Below are 20311 nucleotides of genomic sequence, written 5' to 3'. Positions count from 1 at the left end.
AACTGCTGACTGTTGTAAGATAAATCCCAATGTCCCCCATTTTGCTTAATAACAGCAGATTTTTCACTGCAAAGCATTCATGGAGTCCAAATTCTAGCCTGGCTTGGGAGATCAAGAATCACCCTCTTGATGTAATGGTTTTGCAGGCTCTTGAAGACATTGTCATCTGTTCAAGAAAAATTTTTAAATCACTCTTGAAAGACCAAAGAAAATGTCTTGGAGGATAAATTAAAAAGATTTGGAGTAAAAGAAGGAAAAACTTGAGGGAAGAATTTCTTTAAAATTTTACCAGATTTCCCCACTATGATACAAAGGGGTCAAATAAGACCTTCGCCTGCAGTTTTATGGAGCCAGTTTTTAAAATAAAATTTTGGATGTTTTCTTGGTTATTTGCCAAGGTACACGCTGAAAGCTAGCGCCACTTGGCTACTAGCAGAACTGAGTATTGGGATCCCAGGATGTTTAGGGCTTGCGCCGCAGAAGAGAACCGCACTTGCCATCCTCCTCCCTTTGCCCCAGGAGTTGAATACTTTCTGCACTATTCAGGAGTATTGTAGGGAAAACGTTGGGATCAGGTGAATAATTCCCATGGTCAGCAACCCCAGAGCGCCTCCCTTGCGCTTGTTTCTCTTGAATGTGGAGCCGCCGCCCAGATGCCCCTACTAAGCTAAGGCCCCGAGTTTATTTTCCTGAGTCGCGCTTGGAAATCTTTTCCTGGGAAGGTGATAGCCCAAGTCCTAGAAACAGAACTGCTTGTCCTAGAATAATCTCTTTACGAGACGCGTTAGCCGGCGGAGGGACCGTGGAGACTGGCTGAGCAGGGAGCGGGGGGCAGGGAGAAAGGGAGTGGCCGCGTTCCCGCGGTCTGCCGGGATCCCGCGGGGCCAGGCTGAGGGAGCCGGGGCTGGAGTGGCTGGAGCGACCGATCGCTCCCGGTCGCCGTCTGCCACCTCGGTGCGGAATCCGAGCCGGACTTGCGGAGCGCTCCTCCCCCTCCCCTTCTGCTTCCTTTTCCCTCCCCCAGGAGCGGCGGCGGCGGCAGGCAGGCAGCGGAGCCAGGCTGAGCGGCTCTGAGGCAAGCGGAGGAGCTGGGATATGGGGCGTCGGCGGGGGCGGAGGGGCCAGGAGCCCTCCGGAGGGCCTACGATCGGAGCGGCCCCCGGCGTTTGCTAACGCGTGAGCCGTGGGGGAGCGGGCGCAGGGTGGCACGAGCGGAGGCGGAGGCGGGGCCCGGGCGTGGAGCACGGCTGGGAAAACTGCTGCCTCCGGCCCTGCCCCGCGGCTCCCACCTCCGCCGCGGCCGGTGGCTATGGAGCTGGGGGGTACCCGACCTGGGGCGACAGAGCATCCCCGACTCCGGCCGCCCATGTCCTGGCTGCTGCCGCCGCCGCCTCTCCTGCTGCTACTGCTGCTGCCGGGCCCAGCGGCCTCCCAGCTGCGATACTCGGTGCCGGAGGAGCAGGCGCCCGGCGCGCTGGTGGGCAACGTGGCTAACGCGCTGGGGTTGGAACTGCGGCGCTTGGGGCCCGGCTGCCTGCGCATCAACCATCTGGGTGCGCCCAGTCCGCGCTACCTGGAACTGGACCTGACTAGCGGAGCGCTCTTCGTCAACGAGCGCATTGACCGGGAGGCGCTGTGTGAGCAGCGGCCTCGCTGCCTGCTCAGCTTGGAGGTGCTGGCGCACAGCCCCGTAGCGGTGAGCGCCGTGGAGGTGGAGGTGCTGGACATCAACGACAACTCGCCGCGCTTCCCGCGGCCCGACTACCGGCTTCAGGTGAGCGAGTCGGTGGCCCCTGGAGCGCGCTTTCACATAGAGAGCGCGCAGGACCCCGACGTGGGCGCCAACTCGGTGCAGACCTACGAGCTCAGCCCCAGCGAGCACTTTGAGCTGGACCTGAAACCCCTGCAGGAGAACAGTAAGGTGCTGGAGCTGGTGCTGCGGAAGGGCCTGGACCGAGAGCAGGCCGTCTTGCACCACCTGATTCTCACAGCTGTGGACGGTGGCAGTCCAGCCCGCTCGGGCACGGCACAGATCTCCGTGCGTGTCCTGGACACTAATGACAACTCTCCCACCTTCGACCAGTCCACTTACCGCGTCCAGCTTCGGGAGGACGCCCCGCCAGGCACGCTGGTGGTGAAGCTGAATGCCTCGGACCCGGATGAGGGTTCCAATGGCGAGCTCAGGTACTCCTTGAGCAGCTACACGTCGGACCGGGAGAGGCAGCTCTTCAGCATCGATGCCAGCACTGGGGAAGTGCGGGTAAGTGGAGCGCTGGATTATGAGGAGGCCTCTTCCTACCAGATCTATGTGCAGGCGACTGACCAGGGTCCAGTGCCCATGGTGGGTCACTGCAAAGTGTTGGTGGACATTGTGGATGTGAATGACAATGCACCAGAGGTAGTGCTCACGGACCTGTACAGCCCAGTGCCAGAGGACGCTGCATCCAACACCGTCGTGGCCCTCCTCAGTGTCAATGACCAAGACTCGGGCCTCAACCGGAAGGTGAGTCTGGGCCTGGAGGCCTCTCTGCCTTTCCGACTGAACGGCTTTGGAAACTCCTACACACTGGTGGTGAGCGGTCCGCTGGATCGGGAGCGTGTGGCCGCCTACAACATCACAGTGACGGCCACCGATGGGGGAGTACCCCAGCTCACATCCCAGCGGACGCTGCGGGTTGAGATCTCTGACATCAATGACAACCCACCAAGCTTCCTCCAGGACTCCTACTCCATCTACATCGAGGAGAACAACTTGCCAGGGGTGTTGCTCTGCACTGTGCAAGCCACAGACCCAGATGAGAAGGAGAATGCGGAGGTGACCTACTCCCTCCTGGAGAGGGAGATTCAAGGGCTGCCAGTCACCTCCTATGTCTCCGTTAACAGTGCCAGTGGCAGCCTTTATGCTGTCAACTCCTTTGACTATGAGAAGTTTCGGGAGTTCTTTGTGACCGTGGAGGCCCAGGACAAGGGGAGTCCACCACTGAGCAGCACTGTGACCGCCAATGTGTATGTGGTGGACATGAATGACCATGCCCCCCACATCCTGTACCCTACCTCAACTAACTCTTCAGCAGCCATTGAGATGGTGCCTCGGACTGCCCCTGCTGGCTATCTGGTCACCAAAGTCATAGCCATGGACTCAGACTCTGGCCAAAATGCGTGGCTCTTTTACCATCTGGCCCAGACTTCTGACGTGGACCTCTTCAAAGTCGAGCTACACACAGGAGAGATTAGGACTACCAGGAAGATGGGAGATGAGAGTGGAACTACATTCAACCTAACGGTGGTGGTCCGAGACAATGGAGAGCCATCACTGTCATCCTCCGTGGCCATTACAGTGGCTGTGGTGGACAGAGTCTCCAGAATCCTCCCGGATACTCAGAGACATGTTAAGAGTCCGCGGACATATTCTGAAATTACGCTCTACCTGATAATAGCATTAAGCACAGTGTCTTTTATATTTCTTTTGACAATCATTGTTTTGAGCATCATCAAGTGCTACCGCTACACGGCATACGGCACCGCGTGCTGTGGGGGCTTCTGTGGAGTGAGGGAGCGCTGCCCCGCCGAACTCAACAAACAGGCCAATAACAATATCGATGCCAGGTTACCCCATGGCCTCAAAGTGCAGCCTCACTTCATTGAAGTGCGAGGGAATGGCTCCCTCACCAAGACCTACTGCTACAAGGCCTGTCTGACAGCAGGCTCAGGGAGTGACACTTTCATGTTTTATAACACAGGGGCGCAGACAGGACTGGGGCCTGGGGGAGCCCAAGCAGCCACGAGTGACAGCAGGCACCTCACAGGCCAAAGTGGGCAGAGTGCCGGGAACCTGATTATTCTCAAAAATGATGCTGTTTCTCAAAATGAGGTGAGATAGCAGTCAAGGGGTCATGCGTTTTCACACATCCCCTCCCCACGCCCCAAGTGTCATTGGCTTCATTGAGTTACTAACAGTGACGGGGTTACCTTCTAAACTGAATATATATAGTACCTGTGACTTGATTATAATCTGTGTTGTTCCCACGCTAGAAAAGTAACATCAGAGAATTGTTTTACTTTGTTTTCTTTCCAGACGTATGAAGCCTTGACCATAACAATGTTGGAGAAATAAGGATTGGTCTTAAATATTTGATGTTAAGACAGAGCTCTGCAGAGGGCTGGAACAGGCTTGAGAATAAGATTATGCCATACTGGGTAATGTTTTGAGATTCAAGGAGAAATGGCCTCTGCTGTATCATCTAGAGGAAAAGTTCTCTTCGGAAGTACTCTAGGAGTGTTGGTTTTCAAAAAGCTCTGAGACCTCTACAGGTTGTGGTGGTCGACTCTGCATGCTGTCCTTGTTTATACCTTGAAAATTATCCAGTTACTATTTCTGGTAATTGCGCCAAACTGATGTGATAGGATCTTCTGGCAATTCATGTCAGAGGTCCTGTAGACCATGGATCTCACCTTGCTGCCCAAGTGTGCTTTGGCTCATTGATATGGTAATTCTACTGTAGGGGTTACCTGAGGAAATGAAGGATGGTAAGGCAAAGAGACCAAGAACGGATTTGTCTGATTGGGCTACGGAGGTATTAGAACAAGTGGACTGAGGAAGTGGGGATGTGGTGGATACCAGGACAAGCTGGAATTGGGGAGAAGGAGAAAAGAACTCTCCTGTTTGTCACCTTTCTTGGCACAGGGCACGTTCATTGTAATATGATGTCCCTGCAGTAGATTAAATGTAATCTGTAATCTCCTGACTTCCTGTGGACAGTTTCAAAGGTTTTAATGAGATGTGAAGTAGCCTCTCAAGTCCTTTCTATCTTTGTTAAATGACAGAACTTCAAGGAATAGTCCAACATATTCCAAAGCACATGTTCATTTTCTGGATCTAAGATTTAGTTTGCAATGGCTAGAAAAGCCTTGGAAAGTGGATGGCTTGCTGTACATCAAAGACAGGTGTTGATAAATGCACAGGTTTTAAGTTTTGTGTTTTAAAGATTTATTTATTTATTTGAGAGCGACAGAGAGCATGAAGGTGGGGGGTTGGGGAGGAACAGAGGGAGAGAGAGTCCCAAGCTGACTCCATGCTAAGCACTGAGCCTGACTCAGAACTCGATCTCACAACCCTGAGATCATGACCTGAGCTGAAACCAAGAGTCAGACACTTAACTGAGTGTGCCACCTAGCTGCCCCTTAAGTTTTAAGTAGGCAAAGGTCACTTGCTCATTATTATGAAGAAGGTATGTAAATTACTGGATGGTGCATGAATGTGTGGATGCATTTGGGTAGTGTGTCTCCATACGCATGCTTGAAAATAGAAAATAGAGGTCTGCTTTGTGATACTTTGAAGTTGTATTTCAGAAACCAGAATTTTGTTCCATCCATAGTGATAAATTGTTATCATCCCAAGCAACTACTTTGTAGCTAGGACTTTCAGAGGTACTACAAAAGGAATTAATAATATTTGTTCCTCCTATATTTTTGTGATGTATTTTCATTGACATTCCAAAGCTATCTTTTTTTTTAATGTCCACAGTTTCATATTCTAAATCCTCCTAATCTTGAGGAAAGTAATGCATACAATACAGAATAAAGCCCAGATGGATAGAGTATTTCCCACGTACATTGTAAGTGGATGTATCAGAGAAGCCTGCTAGTCAATATTGAGCAACCACTGGAGGCCGATTGCAGATTAAGAACAGGGGGACAAAATCAAGGAGTTTCCAGAATTCTTTAGATCATCGCTTTTGGAGGCATGTAAAAAGGCTCAGCTTTCAATAAGGATGCTGTAGACATTTGCTTAACATATTCTCGTGAAGCCCCTCTGGGCCTGGGTGGGCTGCAGGTGGTGAAAAGGCTGGGAGAGCATTGCCGCCAGCTGTGAGCTGGAAGCTCAGCTGAAGGACACTTTTCCCCTCCTCCAGGCTCAAAGCTTGGGGCAGTTTGATACATGAACTATTTCTGTCTTACACTGACCTGTGTGTTAATACGGACTTTGATACACAAACCTTTAACTGAGGGAGAAGAGTATGTCAGAAAAGTGCTTGTTCCTGTGGGATTTTGGCAGGAGAATGAATGCATGATTTTAATCAAGGCAGATTTCTGCCAGCCACGTTCAAAAGTCCGGTGAAGAGCCCTAAGATCTCTAGCTCCTGAAATTATTACAGTTAGGAGGAGGGAGTGAGTCAGGTCAACATGGCAGAATGGAAGCAGAAGTCACTCAGCTCTGAAAGTCATGACTGCTAGATCAACCTGTTAAACTCCCAGGGTAGGCTTTCTCTTTTCCCTACCCAGTTATTGCAGATGACGGGGAAACTTCATGCTGTGTGCGCACGTTAAATGAGATGAAGATGATAAAGGATGAGTAAGGGAATCTGCGCTCAGTGACCACTATGCTATATAAAAATGTTCTGCTCTGTGATATATGTGTGATTTCATTCCCTGTAAATCATACGTGAAACACTTACCAGCATCTAGCATATAAGGAAATAAGCTCAGAGAGGTTAAGTAACACACACAGTCATTCTGTTAGTCTATTTTCGGTCCTGCCTGTCTGATTTCAAACATTATGCTGTTTCAAATAGTATGCGTAGACAGAAATCCCAATGTTTATACTCCTTTTGCTATGTGATTATCTGGCATTTTGGCTACTACGTATGGGTTCACCTAGTAGGGTAAATTGACTGCTTTAGGAGAAAGAGTAATTCCTTGCATAAAAGTAGATCACAGTGGGGAGGATCAATGTGTAAAAATGTTACTATCAAGCTGATATCTTTTTGTTTATCTGCTTCACTTTGGCATAGACTGTGGCGATCTTTCATCTCTGTTCTTTTTCTGATTTCTCTTTTTTGCTTATTAAACAGCATTTAACATCAGATTCTAATCTTTTGATAGATTTTACCCCCAGTGAGCTGATTTCATGAGCCATTTGTGCAATGAGCTCTCTGAACTAACTTTTTGGCAATGGGGCAGAATTTCTCTTTGGAGATTTCTGAAAACCTGATATTGAATGTGGTTGGCGCCCCTTTCAGAGCCTCCAAGAAAAGGAAACCAAATCTTAAAGTAGATTCTGTGCCTTTGTGGTCCTGTGGCTCCTCATGAGTCACTCTGAGTGCTCTGGGCAGATCTGTCCAACTGTGCTTCTGTGGGAGCGGGTGGCATAAGATGTGGAAATCACAAAACACTAGCAGAAATCAGTTTGCTGCCATTTATTTTCAAGCAATTTGTAGCCATCGGATCTTCCGTATTTCTGTCACTGTTTATACACTTGTACCCCTAACTGTGGATGCAGTGATTTGAAAGAGCTAATTCTTCTTCTAGTGGCACCTAATTTTTTCCCCTAGGACCAACCTTTCTATCTGGTGACTCTGTCCTGTATCAGAATTTACACTTAGTGCAAAGGGACATGGTGGTGAATTCATGAAATCTGTGTGATGGTCAGAATAGGCAAAGAAATTCTATCTGTGAATTTCTATTCCAGTGTTCCATCCTCTCACGGCTGCTTTTGAGTGGTGGGCTACTTTGTTTTGCCATTTCCATATTGGTTATAGGACTGTTCTGAGAAAAGATTCTCTTTGGTCTGGTAATGTAATAATTTCTTCAAATTACCTCCTTCCTTGCTTTTTCTGCAGATCTGCTGAGCCAGATGGAATTATGGCTGAGCTCTTCTCTGTCTCCTTATCTTGCAAATATTCTGATTGATGATGAAACCTATTTATTGTAGCTTGAATGTCATTGGCTTACCCTTTCCTCTGACCCAGGGGTGAGCTGTCACATGGGCATCTGGTCTACCTCCAACCACTGCAGGGACACAGCCTGGCATATTATAAATTGCCCATTGGCATGCTGTCTGCTTGACAGAAAAGCAGAGTCAGTTCTGGATACTTGCCTTGGTTTGCCACCAATTTCTGCTCTCAATGAGAGGTTAGGATGATGTCATTTCACAGATATTTGAGGAAAACTTGCCATTACTGATTCCAGAGGTTTCGATGAATTTAATGGAGATTTACAGGTGTCTTTGAACGTGACTTTTGTTAGGAATTCACCTGGTTCAAACTTCCTGTGTATATTAAGTATGAATATAAATTTAGTTTGTCCATATGATCATATTTTTAGCATTATAACCTATAATCACGATTTCAAAAATCAAAGGGCAAGAGGATTCCTTAGCAAAATTTCAAATCTGCTCACCTAAAAATTACAATTTTTTTCTTTCAGGAATTTGAACTTGACAAATGCAAAGAAATATCTGACATTGCGAAGGTGAAGAAAAATGTTAGTTTCTTGGCACACAAACAACATCAGTTCCTTTCTGGCCTTGCAGGGTCAGGACTTTGGGCTCCAGGGAAGTGAAACTGTGAGTGAGGAAGTAACTGCTGTGCTAGCAGGCTGTGCCTCCAGAATTAAGCAAACCTAGCCTTTTCTGTTGTACTAGAACCCATTAGTATGTTTCAGTACTATATTTTTTTACTTTCCTGCTTCACGGATTAGCAAGTGACTTCAGAGGAAAGTAGTTCAATTAGAATTCTTGTATTTCTCATCTTTTCAATTGCTTTACTAGAAGACTAGCATGTAATATAACAGTGATTATTTTAAATGTTATACTCCTTCTTGCCTTATTGACCCAACAGTTTATATATTCATTTTCTATTGCTTTGTAAGAAATTGCCACAAATCAGTGGTTTAAAACAACTCCCATTTACTATCTCAGAGTCCTACAGGTTGTGAGTGGGTTCTCTGCTTAGGTTTTCACACAGCTGAAGTCAATATGGCACCTTGGCTGAGCTGTCTTCTAGAGGCTTTGGGGAAGAATATGCTTTCAAGTTCATTCAGGCTGTTGGCAGATATTACTTCTTTGTGGACTCCATACTTACCTAGGGGTTGTGCTCAGGTCCTTGCCTCATGATACCCTCCATCTTTGGAGCTAACAGTGGAGAATCTTCTCTCCTGTGGAATCCCTCCCATGCTTCAAATCTCTCCAACTCTGTCTCTGACCTCTACACCCAGATTTAAAGGGCTTATGTGCTCAGATCAGTCTGGCCCAGATGATTTCCCTGTTGTAAAGCCAAGTGTGTCATATGATATAATCCAAGCAAAGTAAGAGCCATCATATTTATTCTTGGAGATTATGCAAGGCACATACATCAAGGTGTGAGGATCTTGGGGAGGGGGGAATTTTAGGATTCTGCCTCTCATAGTTTATACTAATGATCACAGAGTATCAGTGTGAAAAATCTGCAGGGTACATCCTTAATAGAGTCCCTATAGGAAGAAAAGGAGACATTGCATGTAGTTTCATGTCTCAGAGGACGGTTTACCAATAGCATCAGCATGGATTTCCATGACAAGGAGTGTCGTTTCCTGAGTGGTCCTATGATTTTTTTTTTCTTTTTGAAGGAGATAAAGTATTTTAAACCTATTTTATTTTAAATTTGTCTTGAAAGAGGTGGTTCACCCTTCTATAGCTCAGATATTCTATGGTGTAAATAATAAATAATATCATTACAGGATAAATTAAATCTTTGTTATAATTTTGGTAGAAACTTAAATGGCTTCTTGCTCTTTATTAATGCTACATCACCTGTATGGACTACCTAAATCAGTTTTTCCACATCTGGAGTTTTGTGGCTATTAGTCTCCTGAAGGACTAAGCTTTGAAACAACAGAATGTAGTAGGGCTTTCCACCAATAGGAATTAAGCATAGTTCTGGAATTTATCATCAAGTGTTAGAAAACTAAACAATCACACTTCATTCAAATCCTTAGTATATGTCACCAATGTGTCTGGTATATCAGTAGTCAACTTTTAAACTTGAGTTTTTCTGATTTTAATCAAGCTTGGGTGAAACACACATGTATTTATTTATTACTTGAAATTTTGTGTCATTTAAAAATAAACCAGTATCTGGGAAACTCAGATATAACAAAGAGAAAAAAAAAGTATAGTTGGCCTTTGAACAATACAAGGTTAGGGGTGCTAGACCCAAGTATAAATTTTGATTCTTCAAAAACTTAACTACTAATAGGCTACTGTTGCCCAGCAGACTTACCAAGAATATAAAGAGTTGGTTAATGCATATTTTATATGTTATGTAAATATTTTATATGGTGTATTTTTATATATTTTATATGCTTTATATTATATATATAGCATAAATATATTTTTATATTTATATATATTTATATTTATATAATATATATAATATATTTAATAATATAATAATATATAATATATATTTATATGTTATATATAATATATTATATATTTATAAAAATTTATATTTATATTTATATTTATATAAAAATATAAATATATTTTTGTATTTATACTATATATATATTGTATATATATTGTATGTTATTTATATTGTATATACTTTATTTTACAATAAAGTCAGCCAGAGGGAAGAAAATGTTATTAAGAGAACCATAAGGAAGAGAAAATACATTTACAGTACTATATACGGTATTTACTGAAAAAAATCGACATGTAAGTGAACCAGTGCAGTTCACACCTATGTCGTTCAAGAGTCAACAATATATGTATTCCATGTAAATTAGTCTAAAACACAAACTTTTGTGGGACACCTGAGTGACTCATTCGGGTTAAGTGGCTGTTGGTTTCAGCTCAGGTCATGATCTTAGAGTCCTGGGATGGACTCCGTCCTCAGTGAAGAGTCTGTGAAAGTTTCTCTCTCTTTGTCCCTCTGTCCCTGTTACCCCACTCCCCCACATTCCCCTGCCTGGCTCACATTTTCTCTCTCTCTCTCTCCCCCAAATAAATAAATAAATCTTTTTTTTAAATGCACAAACTTTTGTGTTAGGGAGAACTAAATGTAACGATCAGCCAAACCCACCAATCAGGCAAGTGATTTAATCTTTCTAAAGCTCAGATTTCTTATTTCTATAAATTTAAGTACATTAATGTTACTCTTGCATAATAGTTTATTTGTTCAGAAACATTTTTAAAACCTACCCAATACCTGAACCATGTGAAGCTCTGAGGACATAGCTCTGTATTATGAATATCTGAGGATCTTCATATGTTTTATGGACGAAACAGATACACCTTATATAGAATTAATGATCTAAAAAAAGTGTTAGGGTAAATGCAACAGTATGTTTAAAGTGCTTATCCTATTGCCTAATATCGTGTGGAAACTTAAAACACTGTATATTCTTCCTTTCCTTTTCCCTGCCCAGTCTTACTACCATAAGATATGTCATAACTACAATTCTGATAAATGAATCTGAGAAGCACCTTGTTGCTGATGGACTATTACAGAAAATAGCATGACAAGTTATAGTTGAGGAAGTGAGGTTGTGTAGTGAACTGAGTTCCTTTTTTTTTTCCCAAGATTTTTATTTATTTATTTACTTATTTGAGTGGGAGAGAATGAGAAAGAGAGAGAAAGCACAAGATGGGGAAGGGGCAGAGGGAGAACAGACTCCCCGCCAAACAGAGAGCCCGATGCGGGACTTGATCCCAAGACTCCAGGATCATGACCTAAGCTGAAGGCAGTCGCCTAACCAACTGAGCCACCCAGGCACTCCGGGAACTGAGTTTCTCAGTCAGTCCTACTAGAACTGTGCTTTTAAGCAAAACGAGGTTGGTACTTTCAGTCCAAAGATGAAGTCGCAGCAGTTTTCATCACAAATGTTACCCAATCACAGAAAAATTGGCAACATTTACCTAATGGATATCCAAGTCTTTACTAAAGGAAGGTTCTCACCGTTGACACTAGTGCTGCTGATGGTAAGGGGAGAGATGGTGATAATTGGATTAATAGGAAATATTTTAGTTGTTTTTCCAGCTTTACAGAATGAGTTGCAAATCGTTTCTCTTTTGGTCACTGCAACACCACTAGTAGAAAATGAGAACCCTTTCGTTTCATCTGTAGAGTTTTATGCTACTTTAGATGGAACATCCATAGAATGCTGTGAATTTGACCACCAAGAATGATATTCCTATCTTGCCAGCAGAGTGGAAGGGACCGAAGAGGGCAGTTAATGTATGGGGACATTTGCAGTGAAGTATCTTAGAGTTGTAGCTTTTTCTGGGCCTTGACTTCAGCTAAGTTTCTGAATACGTTCCAGTCACCCGCAAGTTTGTCTGGGAGTTGAGATGCTGATCACTCCTTTCCTAGGTGTTGTGGGAAAACTTGGCTATGAAATACTCTGCATCCTTTGAATAACAATAAAAAGGATAAGAACTGGGGCACCTGGGTGGCTCAGTGGGTTAAGCCGCTGCCTTCGGCTCAGGTCATGATCTCAGGGTCCTGGGATCAAGTCCCACATCAGGCTCTCTGCTCAGCAGGGAGCCTGCTTCCCTGTCTCTCTCTCTCTGCCTGCTTCTCCATCTACTTGTGATCTCTCTCTGTCAAATTAAATAAAATCTTAAAAAAAAAAAAGGATAAGAACTAGAATTACTGACATTTTGAAGTAGTTTATTGGTATTTCTGTGGCTTTGTATCTACAAAAATGATCATTATAATCCAGAGGAATTTTTAGAATACAATCTCCATCTGTTCATCTTTCCACTCAAATAGACTTCAGTATTCAGTGACAGAGCCCACTTTAATCTCTGCCCATGAAAACATGTTGCGGGGAACATCCATCAGAGGTTTTTTTGGTAAAGATTTCATTTATTTTTGAGAGAGAGAGAGAGCACGCATGCACAGAGGGAGGGGCAGAAGGAGAAGCAGACTCCCCACTGAGCAGGGCCCTGTGGACCCCGCCCGGGATTGTGACCTGAGCTGAAGGCAGATGCTTACCTGACTGAGCCACCCAGGCGCCCCTCACAGGATTCTTTGATAACAAAATTTTTGCTAATACATACCAGATAGTGATGGTGGTTCGTTTTGTCCCCAGTGATTCCTGAGTACCTTCTACGCAACCTATAACTCCTCCAACAGTCTTCAGGGGCCTATATTTTCCTTTTTCGTCCTCTCCGCTTGGAATTGACAGTTTGTGGACAAAGGGTGACAGATCCTTCCCGTACACAGGTGCGGCAGACTGAGCCAGACCGTTTTTGCATTTTAGGCACTCCCTGTTAAGCAGTAAGAGCTGAGCAGCAGTAATTGAGGGAGGAGGCCAAACACTCTGCAAAGCAGGGAGCGGGTGGGATTTTATGAAAAGGACTGTGTAGCAAAACAAGTTCAGACTCCCGTTGTGGTTTGTTTTCTTCTCCCTGGGATTCCTCTCCAAGCAGCAGCAGAGGCAGTTTTCAGTCGCTGGCGTGCGGCCCCATTCATCCTGGGTGGGACATGCTGCAGTCTGCAAAGCTGGCGGCAGATTGCAGTCCTCTGCAGTGTGGCCGGCCAGCAGAACTCATGGAGTCTGAGCCCTGTTCTAGCTAGAATACCAAATGGGAGAACTTCCTTTAGTGAAGCATTTGAAGGCAAAACAATGAAAGCTTTCCCCATCTCAAAATAGCCTGCCCTCCCTCTAGGGCTGCTTTAGGAACATGGACCTGTTTTGAGCAAGGCGAAGCCACAGCTGGTCCTCACAGCATCATTAAATCTGGTTTTTCCATGATATGGAGTCTGTGGAAGGACTCCGATGAGCTCATTTTCTCCTGAAGTGCTATATATATATGGATAGCATCTTAGAGTTGCCCATAAAATGGCTCCTTCGATACTTTTTTCAGATATGAGAAATATTTCAGAAATAGGCTAATCAGTCACAGGGCAATCACCACTCTGCCTTATTAACAAAACCTCCCTTTGTGATTTTTTGCAGCCTCGACAGCCCAACCCTGACTGGCGTTACTCTGCCTCCCTCCGAGCAGGAATGCACAGGTATGTAGTTCCTTCCTTTTTCTTTCTGTCGGGAGAACTTTAACTTTGTATGGCTCGGACACATTCTGTGTCCAGGGGCTGGAAACTGCTGTCAAACTGAGAAGTTTTAGATACTTTTCCAGGAGAAAATAGTTCCTTTTATCTCCACATCTCTAATTGAAACATTGGAAGTAGTGCCAAATGCTTATCAAGGGCTGGCAAATCAGAGTTCCCTGTAAAGTTACAGAGACAGGCTTCTGGGTACTTTCTCCCATCAAAAGTTCTGTAGGGAAATAATTACAACTTCCTCTATCCCTTCCCCACCTGTACTTTCTGTCCCTCCCCTAGAAATTATTTAAATTATTTAAATTAATCCTGATGATTTTGGATCCGAATATAAGTACGTGTTTTCTACCTTAGTTTTCTGTCACACGTCGACTCTTATATCCTATTAACCGCAATAACTGGCTGTCATTCTTGTTCATGTTCATCCATTTTAGAATCTCCGTATCTTTCCCATCTTGTTACTCTCTTGTTCCTATCGATGGCGTGGGCTCTTTAGTGGATGAGCCATGTGAAAGGCCTTTATTGAATATCTGGAGACCAAATCTATCTTATTTTAAATGAAACTAGAGTAATAGTATGACTCTAAGACTCAGATTAAATATAATTTTGGTTTCTCTACTTTGTCTCTTTGACAGTAATTGATTAACTACCATTATCCCCAGAGCTGATTTAGTGCCATAGGGCCAAATAAAAGATTCTTTACTTTTGAGTGTCTTTGGAAACCAGGAAACTAATGATCACGACCCGCAAAAGGATTTTGTTTCAAGGGAGGAATGAACTCTAAACTTAAGCCCCTCAAAATGTCTGGGCAACAGTTCAGTAGATCTTTAGCAAACCTACATCAGTCTCTTAAGGGAGAGCTTACAAAGTATGTGTTAAGTTAATGAAAAATTAGAGCGCCTGGGTGGCTCAGATGGTTAAACGTCTGCCTTTGGCTCAGGTCATGATTCCGGGGTCCTGGGATCGAGCTCTAGGTCGGGCTGCTTCTCCCTCTCCTTCTGCCTGCTGCTCCTCCTGCTTGTACTCTCTCTGTCCAGTAAATAAAATCTAAAAAAAAAAAAAAAAGTCAATGAAAAATTAGTTTTAAGTCCATTTAGAAATGCATTAAAGTGAAATAAATTAACATAGTCTCAAGCATTACATTATAAGTCAAGCAGAGATCATTATAATGGGTGCTATTTCTCACCAAGAACCAATCAGCGAAGGCCTGAAGATCAGTAGTGGGCATATCGAGATGTCACATTGGAACCTGGGTCATAATTTTAGCCCAGAAAAACTTGTGCGGATGTTCAAATACTAGTGGCAGGAGGGCGCTTCCTGTTTGTTAGTGACCAGCTTATGCTTTTGCCTGCATCTGAGCTACTGCTGCAAACCATGCAGTAGGGAAAAGCATGGTTTATAATACCAGCTTTTTCTCTTCTGGCTGAACTAACTAGTGCTTTACTTGAAAAGTGTCAAAGCCACGAGATGTGCCTTTAAAGCTACATTTGAAATAAAATGCTAAAACATATCACTTCCTTACTCCATTTTCAAAGGGGGGGGGGCAAGTGTGTTCCTATTCAGGTTTCAACTAAGATATAAGTAGGATGAGGAATGAACTAAAAAGTGCAGTTAAATGTAACTTATTCCTCATAGTACAGTATACTGAACATATATTAGAGTTGTAAACTCAAAGAATACTCTTCTCTTTTTACACATGTGCTTGGCTTCTTGGCTGTTCTGGCCTCAGACCTCATGTAACTGTTTTTTTGAAAATTCTGCTTTGAGTTGAGCTGGTTCCAGGGTGGTTACATCTCCAGAATGAATCTGACTGAACCCATAGAATTTCCTGGAAGAATCTGGGAACACATGAAGGATATTAATATTTGGGGGGAAAGATTCTAGAATGTAGGTGAAGGGAAGAATTGCAGTAGGGCAGAGCTTAATGAGTGAATTTTGATTAGATATATTATTCAGAGTCAAGAGTGAAAGAATATTCAATTGATAGATGAGCTTCCCCCACAATAGTTCATCTGCTTCGCCGCCTCTCATAACCTTTCAAATAGTAGTGTAAATTTTGAGTAACTTAATTTGCAAGATGAACCAATGTCTTTTTGAAAAGAATCCTCTAGGGGCCCCTGGGTGGCTCAGTGGGTTAAGCCTCTGCCTTCCTATCAGGTCATGATCTCAGGGTCCTGGGATGGAGCCTGAATCAGGCTCTCTGCTCAGCAGAGAGCTTCCCTCTGTCTCTCTCTGCCTGCCTCTCTGCCTATTTGTGGTCTCTGTCAAATAAATAAATAAAATCTTAAAAAAAGAAAAGAATCCTCTAATTCTCATGAGGATTCTTTGGGTTGATGTTTACTCTTACGATCCTGTTTGTTCCTTTCTTCCTTCATCCATCCCACAAGTATATGAGGGTCTCCTATGTGTGAGCATTGAACATATATAAATGAATATGATGTTTGCCCCAACCTGAAGCGTTTATGTTCTATCTCTGCTTGCCTCCAAGGGAGTCCCAGTTCATGCCTCACTCCCTACAATATTTCATGCTGAGTTAATCTCTTCTAAATTGGGATCCATGAGTGATGGTGATAGGCTTCCTCAAGTCCCAGGAAATATAGGGTGTGTGGTCTATAAGTAAAAAATACAGAAAGAGTAGAACATGAAATAATTAAGAAGTAATTGGGTAACTAATTTGGAATAATGCTACAGTCAACAAATAATTTTCAAGTATTTTCGTCTTTGCTATAGAGGACTCAGAAACAAGAGAATCAGCAAGAGAGGCCTGGGGCTTCTGAGAACAAGTTCTCCTCATCTGGTTCAGCAATAAGGTGTTAAAATGGCATTAGCCCTCTGATGGGCTTCCCATTAGATTTACTGAACACCATGTGTCATTAATGACAACCAGAATTGCCTCAAAGATAAAACATGTTTATTGCCCAAATAGTATAACAAGCAGGAAGTCAATGATGCTTTTGCAGTTTATGTAAGGTAACTGCTCAGTAGTCATTGCTTCAAGTATGAGTACAGTGTGTTAGCCGTAGCGCTGCCTTCAGAGAGCCATGCGCTTTCTCAGGGTGGAAGAAGATCTGGAAAGTCATTTATGGTCTAACCATTATTTGGGTCTCTGTGTTTACTCAGCTCTGTGCACCTGGAGGAGGCTGGCATTCTGCGGGCTGGTCCAGGAGGGCCTGATCAGCAGTGGCCAACAGTATCCAGTGCAACACCAGGTAAAGACCCAAGGTCTCTCTTCTTGATGGGTTCTAGAAGACAATTAGATGACTTGTTTGTTTGTTTTTTAAGATCAGGAATGCTAATGGTTTTCTTTTTAGTTTTCTTCTTTTCCATCCATGTATGACTTCATTATACTCTTGCATGATTATTTTGATTTTCTACTTAATGTCCTTCAAGAATTAAAAACAGAGAAGAGTACACATGTATATAAAGTTCTACTGTAAAGTAAATAGGGGTCTTTCATGTGCTTAGGCTATCTGAGCCACACAGAGAAGATCTGGTGGCCTCGTGTGCAGAGGTGACACTGTTAGCAAAGATCTTTTGGTTGAAGATGTTGCAAACCCATTCAGAGTGGTAAGCAAAAGGGAGACACATAGATCTACAGATAGATACATGCAGTGGAGTTTCTCATGGAAGTGGAAAGTATAAAAACCAAGGCACTACTCTCTTTGACTCCAGGTCAAAGTCAGACCTGCTTCTTTCTGCATACCTACATCATTCTGCAGACTGACTTTTACTGCCTTGACATGTACATTTGCACACGTGACTGTCTCACAGTTTCTTAGTTTAGAGGACCAGTGAGGGCTGATTCTAATCCATACTTTCAGGAAATAGAATCTGCTAGATTGGATCAAGAACCCAGTGGCTGGGAGAGCATAGAAAAATTCCTTAAGCTCATAATTCCTTAGTTTCCTTATTCTCCTCTAATCATACAGTGTCATACAATAAAAATATGGCTTTGTAGGCCCATCCCTGTGACAGTTTTCAGGAAGGAAGGATTTCAGAGACTGCAAATGGTGTCTATCATAATCCTCTATTAATAGAACATGATGATGATGATAATAGTTCCTGATTATTGAGCCATAATCTACCCAAACATTGTGCTGAGCACATTAAACATGTGATCTCATTTATCCCCCATGACAGCCTTGCAAGGGATTTATTATGACTATTTTACATATGGGAAACTGGAGACACAGAGAGGATAAGAAACATACCCAGGTTCATGTAGTTTGTTAGTGGCAGAGTAGGATTCACACCCAAGTGTGTCTAGCTCCAAATCCAAGTGTGTGTAGCACTTATATTCCTAGCATGGCTGGCCTGCAAGAACCCATCCAAATTCAAATATATACACAGATACATTATAGATGACACAAGTGTGCGTGTGAAACATTCTTTCCAAAAATAATCAGGTGCCTTTCAATGATTAGGCTATTCGAGTAACATGTGCAGCTAAGGGCCCATTTTTGCTGGCAACTCTAAGGGCTTTCATCGATTCTAATCAGCCAGCAATTGCTATTTATGAATGTGGCATGATTCAACTAAAAGTCACATTTGTCAAAAAAAAAAAAAAAAAACAACAACAGAAAATGCACAAGTTAAAGCAATTCATTAGAGAGTAATATTGCCAGATGGCAAGAAGAGGAACATAAAATAGTTCATTGACAAATCTGCAACCCCAGTGCCAGGGATGGAGTGAAGAAGTGATGGAGGAGGAAGGGCTGTTGGGCTGCCCAGTACTGCAGCATGGGAGGCACCTAGAATGTTAAGATCTTTTCTGAAAGCAGCTACACCCACGCCCTGCTCACCTGCCTTCATTTTAGGGCTTTTCCTGTTCTCACGGGGCTTTGTAGGTCACTCTGGTGAGCCAGGAACTAAGTCGGAATACATTCTGCCTTTCATTGATGATGCTGGTGGCTGCACGTTCCTAGGCAAATGCGCAGTAGGAACCGTCCGCCAGTATTTTCATTTGCATCTGGCCCAGATCTCTTTACTTCAGATCTGAAAGAATGTTAGGAACCCCTTTTCTTGACAGAAGATAAGGAAGGAGTCGCCATTGCTCCCCTTCAGTATTGTCTAATCCCTTCTGTCCAGGACTGTGCCTGGCTCCAGACGCACGAGTCACCATCCTCATGGACTGAACTGGACACAGCTTCCATCTTCCACCACGTAGTCCACGGGTGACCTCACCATATTTTTCCACACACCTCCTCACCAGTGACTTGAAGTTAAAGGAATGCCCCTCTGCTTTCTGCACTGTCCTTTCAACATTTTTAGGTTTTAGGACTCAAATATATGTTCTGCTGAGTCAGTAAGGAATATGGCATAAGGATTAAGATCATGATTTGGAATCAGATCTGAATCAAATTGCAATTCCAGACTTCCTTGCTGGGTGAGCAAAAGCAAATTGCTTAAATTCATGTTTTCCAATTACTGTTATTTATCTGTAAACTGGGTATGGTGATAATCCCATGAATTGCCATGATTACTAAAGAGGAAAGAACTGAATATAGTGCTTGACAAGCGGTGTTAATAAATGCCTAACTTTATTTTATTTTTTCTGGAAAGGTTTTGCATGACCCATGACATGGCCTAGGGTGATGACCTGGTGGCCAGAATTCAGTAATTCTCATTTCTGGACCCAGAGACACACCCTCTAAGGTTGTCTGGATCATCCTGACATCTGTACAGTCCAGGCACTCTCCCCACATCCCTACCCCAGCTGCCCTTCAGGAGATGGAATGAGGAGGCTTCATTAGCTCTCCACAGAGAAAAGGAAAATGCTTCAAAAACTTGTTTATTTCCGATCCCAAGAAGAGCCTGCCTTTCATTGATTCTGTTGCCCTTAGTGCCTCATGATGAAGGTGCATTTGCTTCCAGAAGGTTTCCTCTTGTTGCCTGGGTCTTCTTACACGTGTGTCTGAGACCCCCTCATGAACCACTACCTTTTCACACCTAAAAGAGCTGCAGCCTGCGGCTGTGAAGAGGAGGGGGCCGTCTGTGCCTCAATCCTCATTTACATGTCTTCCTTGTTTCTCCTCCATTGATGCATTCTTTTGCTTTATCACTGAACCGTTCATTTATCTTCATAGTCCACAAAAACCTAGGATAAGATGTCACGCTCCGAAAGGATCCATGGGGACATCACCAGGTGATGTCTCTTGCAGGATAAACAAGTCAGGGATCAAATTGGTTAATCCTGATTCCTGGCCGCCTTCTCCAGCCTCACCTCTATGTGAGCAGACCAGGACAAGGGCTTCTTTAGCAGCTTCCCGGGAGACTGAGCAGAGGAAAGAAAATGGGCTGAGGAGGGAGAGCATCCAGTTACAGCTTCTTGGGCGGGGTGGGGGGGGGTGGTTTAAAGGGCCAGTAATTCCCATTTACAACTCTCACTTTTTCAATGTGAATGTTCTGAAGAGGTTTTAATGGGTGCCCTCTTGTGATCAGTTCCAAGAGGGAAGCCTGAGAGGTTGTAAAAAGACTGC

At 43.8% G+C, this 20311-nt stretch overlaps 2 protein-coding genes across 2 annotated transcripts in view; both read left to right on the top strand.

The window, feature by feature from the left end:
* LOC309860940 (protocadherin alpha-13-like) overlaps positions 1–20311 on the top strand; it is a 113527-nt gene that overhangs the window by 64524 nt on the left and 28692 nt on the right. Inside the window, exons 3-4 of the mRNA XM_082723365.1 lie at positions 13729–13787; positions 16953–17041. Of these exons, the coding sequence (XP_082579491.1) occupies positions 13729–13787; positions 16953–17041 (148 nt within the window). The remainder of the gene's footprint in view (positions 1–13728; positions 13788–16952; positions 17042–20311) is intronic.
* On the top strand, positions 639–3880 carry LOC309862030 (protocadherin alpha-C2; the record flags this gene model as incomplete). The annotated part of the gene is made up of 1 exon (XM_082725324.1): positions 639–3880. The coding sequence occupies exon 1, from the start codon at positions 1310–1312 to the stop codon at positions 3878–3880; it is 2571 nt and encodes an 856-aa protein (XP_082581450.1). The 5' UTR covers positions 639–1309.

The sequence above is a fragment of the Mustela nivalis genome, assembly GCF_964662115.1.
Source record: "Mustela nivalis genome assembly, chromosome: 3".
Lineage (NCBI taxonomy): Eukaryota > Metazoa > Chordata > Mammalia > Carnivora > Mustelidae > Mustela > Mustela nivalis.
This window is presented reverse-complemented; position numbering and strand designations above follow the sequence as displayed.